We start from the raw sequence: 8,712 nt of genomic DNA on the forward strand, positions 1-8,712 counted from the left end.
CTCAATTGCTATATGTGCTATTTATAATTTTATTATATGGTGTTTATCTTGTTTTTAAGTATGATTAAATGCTTGGATCATGTATCTAAAATAGATAGCTGAATAAATAAATCAAAAAATGAACTTCTCCTTTACATCCTAACAGCCAAACAAAATCATAAGATTATGCTTTATCTCCATTCATTACTTCATTATACATGAAAATCAAAATGAATTTAAATATGAGTTTGTTCTATCTTAGTCTGCTCAGTTAAATCTATAAACCTTCAAATGATCAGATTTTTTGAAAAGCAGATTAAATCTTATGTGCCTAATGATAATAATTATCTATTTTGCCCTCAGCAGGCCATCCAGAATTAATAGCTCACTGCTGGTGGCAGAGTTAATGACTCTGCTCTCCTTAAAGTTTTAAGATTCCAACAAATACTAAGGAAAGTGCCTAGTTTACCGATCTCCTTCCAGCATTTTGATGTCTGCCTTACTTGCTTATTTGCTTGTTGTCACAAAAAATACAGCTTTTCACAAGAGTTTGACTATGCTTTTCTTTTTTTTCTCTCTCTCTCTTTTCCAGGAATGGAATAGCAAATTGCCGAATGAGGACAGAGAGCGAGCAGTCGTGTGGTTCTCCATTGGTGAGTGGTGACCCAAAGGAGGATCATAACTATAGCAGTGCCAAATCTTCCAACCATAGGAGCACATCACCCACTAGTGATTCTGTTTCCTCTTCTTCTGCTGATGATCATTATGAATTTGTTGCAAAAGGCAACCGGGACAGTAGTGAGGGCAGCGAGGTCAACTTCCATAGCCACGAGAGCCATAGTGAGGCAGAAGATGAGAGCAAACGGCAAAACCGAAAAGAGACCAAGGATTCTGTAGCTGATAGCGGGGTCCCCTCTCAGCACAAGAAACGTCAGCATTTATTGAAGGCGAAAAAAGTACCGAGTGACACACTGCCTCTTAAAAAGAGACGCACAGAGAAACCACCCGAGAGTGATGATGAGGAGATGAAAGAAGCTGCTGGATCACTCCTGCATTTGGCAGGAATTCGATCTTGTTTGAACAACATCACTAATCGGACGGCAAAGGGACAGAAAGAACAAAAGGACACAACGAAAAATGAGAACAAATCCATTGACTGAACTTATAAAACAATTTTGTTTCAGCACGTCAGGTGAATTCTAATGATTTGTGGCAATATCAGAAAATATTTTCTTCAGTTGTTTTTTTCTTCTCCCATTTTTTTCCTTTTTTTCTTTTCCCCCCTTTTTTGAACCCAAAATATTTGTGTTGTATTTTTTTAAAGGAGATTGAAGCCATAGAACTCATACTGATACTCATCTAATTTTACAAAAGCTTTTCATTACATGAAGACAAAAATAAGTAAAAGCCAAAATTGCCATTGCTTTCTCCACTTCTGTCAGAAATGCATGGTTGAATACGCTGTGATACCACCAGTTAATGTGAGAAGAATAAAAAATTGGCACTTGAAAATACATTATATAATGAGAAATTGAATAATATGGTAGATCCAGGCCAGGCTCTTAGAAAAATAATTTAAAAGCCTTATAATTAAATGAGAGAGAATGTATGTATGAATGTATGTATGTATGCGTGCATGTATGTATATTCCATAAATTTGAGGGAAGTCAGAGGCCCATCTTCAGAATCAAGAATAAGATAGTGGCATTTGCTTGCATTTGTGCCATAGAAATCTTGGAATATCCACTAAAACAGCTGCTCATACAGTAATGAATTACTTAAGCTTCATGTACTGTATATGGCTCATAATGTGAAGACTTAATACTTAACTTTTTAAATTATGGAAACTGAACTGTGTATGCAATGAGTTTCAATAATATAAGGAGAAAAGGGTGGAGGGGGTTGGGGGGATTAGTGATATTCTTTAATCAATTAATTGTCTTCTATATTTAAATTAAAAGAATGTTTTTTAAAAAGCCATAAGCCTGAAGATTGGCACTGCCTGCAAAAATATTATGGGAAAACAAGCTATGAGTTCTTAACTGCCTGAGTGAAAAGCAATCAAATCTAAAATAAAAATATGAGTAGATATTTAAAGAGGATCAAAATGAGGAAACCTTTTTGATAGGATAAAAAAAATTGATCTCATGAGAAGAGCAAAATACATATGCTACAAAACCTGTCATTAGTATTATATTACATTTAAAAAAAAAAACAAATATATTTGGTTGGACAAGAAATCCTAATCTTAACTAAAACTCTGTACAGTGCTCCTCAAAATGCTGTACCTGTTAAATAGCCAGGATACATTTGTGCAAAAATAACAATATATTTCCAGTTATATCCACTGTAGCCAGATTCACTGATCCTGATTCAAATTGCATGGATACATTTCCGGGAGGGGCTCAGGAGTACAAAATAAAAACCCCCCTTTTTAATTCAAAGATAACAAAAGTTCTTGTAAGGTAAATAATGTATTTAGCATGAAGCATGAATTATTTTCATATAAATAGAGAAAAATAGAGAAAAGGCTATGCCTCTAATTTTTAAGCCAATAGGCTTAGTTTTGGTTTTTGGTTTTTTGGTTTGTTTTTTATTTTGTTTGGGAAGCAGGTGTTTTAAGGTTTAACCTTTTTCAGGGACAAATACTGACTGTTGGGGAACTTATTCTGCAATATTAAAAAATAAAACTTCATGCTCGGGTAGGGCTTGGATGGTTGAATTATATTGCCTTGTCTGCACATTCAGCCCCCTTCCCCTACTTCTCTGTTTTTTGAAGATGTTTGTCCTTTCTTTGTCTTTACATGTATTAACATTACGCAATAATTTTGAGGGCAAAGCAAGTAGTGAGTGTGTATGATTAAGACTCCAGGAAAAGACTCTGAATTTGCTGTATAGTTGGGAGAGAGGAAACGATAGACAATTCGGATTTGGAGAGATTGTAATCAATGAGATACACAGATATGCCAAGAAGGATAAGTTTTGAAAGGGCTTTCATTTGTGTTCACAACTTGACATGAGTACATGATAGAGAAGAAACTTCCTTATGGCCATACCTGTTTCGCAGTGGTAGTCCTGTAAATTGACTGTAGAGTTTATAATAAGGCCAATATCCCATATCACCACCACCCCAAAAAATACTTGTATAGACAGCCATAATTTTGAGATTATTTTTAAGACTTGTAGATTGGGTTCCACATGACTTTTACATGATCTTGTCAAGAATCCAGATTCTGCAGCTTATAAAATTCCTCTTAAAAATGTGGGAGCTATAGCCAGACAAAAATTCTAGGAAGCTCTCCCAAGAAATTATCAGGAAGGCAGCTCTTTTGATCTTAGCTGTTTTACTTTAAATAAATATAGCTTTATAATGATGGGAGTAGTGATGTTACTGAAGATGTTTTAAGGTTAAGATGAGTTGAGAATAGTCAGTAGCAAGAAACTGAAAAAGAATTCAAAATATGTTTAGCTGTCATTGAATTTATATTCTAGGAAAATGGTATCCACTGAAAACTGATACAAACAGATTTTTAAAATAATGTGTGCCAAATTAGGTTTGAGATAACAAAGGTTTGAGAGCAAGTTCAACCTGTGCATTGCCTACCAAGACACTTTTTTGTGTATTCAGAAATTAGAATCCCTATGAAAACTGCCTCTACCTTCTGAAAGAATTGATATTTGCCTAAAAAACACCAAGAATTTTAAGAGTTAATGAAAAGAAATGACATTAGTGAATTAGGAATTTTCTCTTCATAGAAGAGTGCCATATACATCTTGCCATGGGATCCTGATGAAATGTAAAATATGTCGTTGCTATTTATTGCAATAGAATAATTATTTCACAGTGAAGCTGTTTAAGTTGTAGACAGGAAGGATTCTGAACTCAAATTTTTATTACTTAGGCCAATGTTATGACATTTAGAAAATACTATAATGTAAAAAGAGAACTGACATTATACATTATAATATTGAAGTTATATTATTCCACACAATTCCATCCAAAGTAAAGCAATTTGTCTCAGTAAAATTTGTCTACTAAAGTCCACAAAAATGTACAACATGCTTCCAACAGGACTGTATCCCACTGACTGAACATCGATAATTTGAACGTCTTAAATAAAAAGTAATGTGTTGTAAATAATTTTAGCTATTGCTATACAAAAAGCGATCACAGTTGATATTTTTACAAAATAAGGCAAAATTCATTTGAGGGTAAGCAGTATGCAAGTTGCAAATTAAATACCTGGATTTTATTAGAAATTATGGACGATTTGCTAAGAGTTTACCTTCTCTGTTGTACAGCCATAATCAATAGTTTAAACAAACTCCACAACACTATTCTGTTGTGCCAAGTTATCTTTAGTGCCAAACTGAAAATGAAATAGGTGGACCCAAGTTAAAAACATCAGATACTACTTCTATTCATGGTGAAATCCATCCTCTATATGTTGAGCCCATCCTCTATATGTTGAGCCCAGTTATTCCTACACTTCAGGCATTTTGAAATAACAAGAGAGGGGAATGTTCATAACTGGGAAATTTAAGCAATAATAAAACATCTGTTTGGTCTTTGTCTGCTCCCAAATAGAGTACTAAAAATAATCCAGTAAATTTATTCCCATTGTCATTCAGGCATAATTCTTCAAGCTTTTAGGAGTTGTAGATCTCACTGTTACATTCTTCTTGTATGAAGGTCTTTAAAATAACACAATCTGAGACAGTATGCAGGAAGTCATGTGCTGTATGCATTGTGGCAAAATGGCAAGGAGAATGTGTATATGTACTTACAGTAACATATACATCTACCTTGTTACATCGTTCTTAATTTGTTTGGGTAATTGAGGCAGCTCTTATGTTCTGCAAATAATTTTTGTAGGAACTCTGGATTGTCAAAATAATGTGTAAGAGTTTTTTCCTATAAAATAGTGAATTGTTTACTCCATATTTCTCCTTCCATAAATGAAAGGGCTTTTTCTGTTCCTCTAACATGCTATTGGGAACATGCCCTAAACAGTTATCAGAGGTGGATCCCATTGGTAGGAATAAAATTTGGATTCAAGCCAGTATCAGCTTGGATTGTGATTTAATTCTCAGTAATATTTTTTCATAGCAGACCGTTGCAGAATTTCTTGTCAGCAATCTAGGTTTGCCATTAAATCCTTTTAATGACAAACTTTTACAAAAAGTGCTTTAATTCTGAACACTCCAAAGTATGCAGTTCTTTGGTGACTAAAAATGCCTTCTGAGTACCTATGTTGTAACTTTTAACACAAAAGAGGTTGAACATAGTTCTGCTGGAATGGAGGTCTGTATCCACAATGAAACTTAATTGAGACGTGATGTGAGGATATCCATGTCTCTCCCTGAAAAAATGTAGACTTGCATCCAAATGATTTAGAAATAAAGTGGGATTAGTAATCTACTAGAACAAATCTTCTGAATTTTAGAATGTGCCAGCTGCAAATCTTTCTTGGGAATTGCTCTAGGGATTGTTCTCCTAGCTGTATTTCTGTATAGCATTGAATAGATGGCAACTTGAAAACTTTCATTAGTGTCTTACGTCACAGAAGAGAATCTGTTTAACTGTATAAACTTGTCAGCAGTTGTTGCCAATCAGTTCAGATAATCTGTTTTGGAGAACAGAAGTGATTTAAAAGCCATTTTTCTATGACAAATGGAAGTACTTCTTCACAGTGTGCTGTTTCTTTATACAAGCAGGTTCTTGCTAGTCTCTATCACCTTCAAAAAGGCAAAACAGGCTATGTAGAGTTGAAGTTGGTTCCAGTAAGAAAATTATGGTGGTGGAATTCAGTGTCCTGGCTACTAAATTATTTTCAGGCTTGTTAAATGTTCCATTCACTGACCAGAGTCATTCATTCTTTTGGTTGTGTTGTAGTTAAGTTTGTGAGTGAATTTCATGACACTGCCTGCAATATATAAAACACTGTTATGCACATAAATGCAGCACTGTGATCTAATTTAAATAACTTTATTATTATTTAATATGTAATATATGTTAATACTTCAGTATGGAAAGAACCATGCACAACCTCTGACTGTCTGTTTTTCTATCAGGAATTTAAAAACACAGTTAACCACATGTATTTTACTTTTCCTATGAATCTATAGTCTTGGTGTAGGAATTTTTTTTAAGTTGAATTTTATAAGTATTTACTAAATATTCTATGCTATCACATATATGAACATTCTCATACTCTTTTTTGTGTTTCTTTATACAAACTTCCCTTCTGATTGTAGTTCTAACTGGAAAATTGGGTGGAGAGACTTTGGTAAGCCAGGGATAATTTTTTCCAAACTCTTCCTTGAATCAAAATGCAAAATTGTAGATGTGAAATTTTTATAAAGTCAACTGTGTCTGTGCAATTCTTCCACAACTCAGCATGCCAGCACTACTTCACTAACCAAAAAACTATCTTTGAATTCATTATCTGGTGCTGTATTTTGCTAATCAATATTCAAAATTTAAAAAATAAATGTTTTAAACCATTTTTTTCATAGAGCTTCATATGCTATTTTTTTCAAGACTAGCATTTGAAACTATACTTACCTAAAACAATAATTTATTTTTGAACCTATTTGTCAATGATAATGAGGAAATGCCTCTCGTTTTTTTCAATTCTGAATGAGAACCACCTGATACCCAGCATCAACAAAGTATACACCAAATACCCAGGTTTAAGCTTTAAAAAAAACAGAAGTAAAGTCATATCTATCAAACAATCTTTTGATTATGGAAGAGCAGCTAAATCCAACCTCTCACCCAAGACAATTGATAGAGATTAAATTAGAAAGTAAGAATTGTGGGTTTGCACACATATTTTCCCAATAGATTTGTGTGCAGAAGCTGAAAGGGGAGATTTGGGTTGCTCTGTCCTAATGTCTATTTCTGAGGAAAAGATCTGATCTTTTCTACAGGTTTGGATTTCTGACTTGGCTTGACACTGATTAAGTTTTCCCTTCAGTACTACTATTAAGATGAAAATGTTGGTGCTTGGAGTTCTGTTTTAATACTTTCATTAATGAATTTCAAAATCAATTGATTTAGCCTGGTTTCACTTTTGTATTATACACACTCACTACTTCAGTCTGCCTTGGGGTCAAATGTTGGAAGAGATGGGGTAGGGAATGATTTCTGTGCGTATGAAAAAGCATTATGGATTTGTACATTTTTATACTCTTCTGTAATATTTTTGAAATATTTTTGTTCTGCAGAAAAAAAGTGATGAAGCAATCAAAAGACCAATATATACAATATCAATGCTTTAGGGAAGGGTCATGAGACCTTCATTGGCCAATAGGTTAATTTAGTACAGCAATAAGCCAATTATGTTCTTTTTGTTTTTGTTTTCTGATTTTATTCCTCTTTTCCCCAAAAACGCTGTACTAGTTGAATGGAACTGCCAGTTTCTTTAATATAAGTGAGAACTGTGATGGGGGACATAAACAGTAATGTTAAGTTGTATTTGTGTTTACCTAAATGAGCAGTCAAAAGGCAAGTGCAATCAGCCAGAAATATGGAAAAATGTTGATCTAAGAGGCATACTTGCATTTTATGTTTCTTGATGTGTAATCATATTGCCAAAGACAAACTCTTTCATCAGTTATTATTGTAAATAACACTCTCCCAAAACCTTCCATAAAGTTTCTGTGATGTATTGTCTTCCAGTTGCAATAAAAATTACCGAGTTGCATCAGTTGAATAACTGCAGTTATCGGTGTTGGCTGTTATTTATTTAAAACTGTACAATGCAATACTACTGAAGCAAGTATGCTCTCTGAGCTGGACTGTGTACTTGTAGATGTTTCATTACCGGACCAGGTAACATTGTCAGTACTAGTGAATGTGAGGGTTTGCTCCTTGTTTATATACAGTAGTTTGCCTTTCCAATGTTGATGAGACTGGGGTTTTCTCCTCCATAGCATTGATAATGTTACTGAACCAGGTAATGAAATGTCTACAAGCAAACTTCCAAACTCAGAGCATCAAGGATTCCATTAATGGAATTGAACCACGAGCTACAGATATTCTCTCCTATTACAAGTATCCTACTTAATTAAAATTACCCCCATCTACTTTAAATAACTTACTCAGATATGGATGACTTGAATAGAAAGGTCAGATCCAGACTTCTCTTTTTTCTCAAGAAGGACTTCAAGAGGTCTTTTTTTTTTCTTTTCTCAACAGCCTTAGCTATAGAAAAACTAGAAAAGGATTCAGAGATCAGGTTTCTATGTGAGAGAAGAATGCAATTTGGAGAAGTGGAAAAGAGGAAGACAGACATTTTTCTCACATCTAGAATCTCCAAATACTGAAAAAAATATAAACATTGATTAAACTCAGTGTTGTCTATATTAAGTGTGGGAAACCAACAGTAGTCCATCTGTGAGCACCAAAGCACCCACTCATGTTGGGTATCCAAATAGCCATATTTTGGCAAGTGCGGGTTTCGGATTTAAAATGTAAAAATAAGTAAAGGAAATAGTGCATCTCTCTAATTATAAGAAAAATGAATTGATGATATTACTCCTTTAATGACATCACCACATCACTGGAATATTTCTTGCTATCTGCTGGCTGTTTGATAAGCTAAATATGACCTCCAACCAGTAAAAATTTCCTATTCCTGCTTCACGTTACTAATAGCGCCTTTCTAATATTCTAAGGTTTTCTTAAACTACACTTTCTATGTCAGGAATACAAACTTAGATCTC

The 8,712-nt window shown here is 34.0% G+C and overlaps 1 protein-coding gene across 3 annotated transcripts in view; it reads left to right on the forward strand.

The window, feature by feature from the left end:
* The window catches only part of FOXN3 (forkhead box N3), a 181,184-nt gene extending 173,476 nt beyond the window's left edge, over positions 1-7,708 (forward strand). For all 3 annotated transcript variants that reach the window (XM_034418302.3, XM_034418303.3, XM_034418304.3), the window contains one exon: positions 572-7,708. In XM_034418302.3, coding sequence (XP_034274193.1) covers positions 572-1,139 — 568 coding nt within the window. In that variant the 3' untranslated portion in view covers positions 1,140-7,708. The remainder of the gene's footprint in view (positions 1-571) is intronic.
* The last annotated feature ends 1,004 nt before the right edge of the window (positions 7,709-8,712 follow it).

This window comes from Pantherophis guttatus, chromosome 1, assembly GCF_059756535.1.
Source record: "Pantherophis guttatus breed Tessera chromosome 1, ASM5975653v1, whole genome shotgun sequence".
Taxonomy (NCBI): Eukaryota; Metazoa; Chordata; class Lepidosauria; order Squamata; family Colubridae; genus Pantherophis; species Pantherophis guttatus.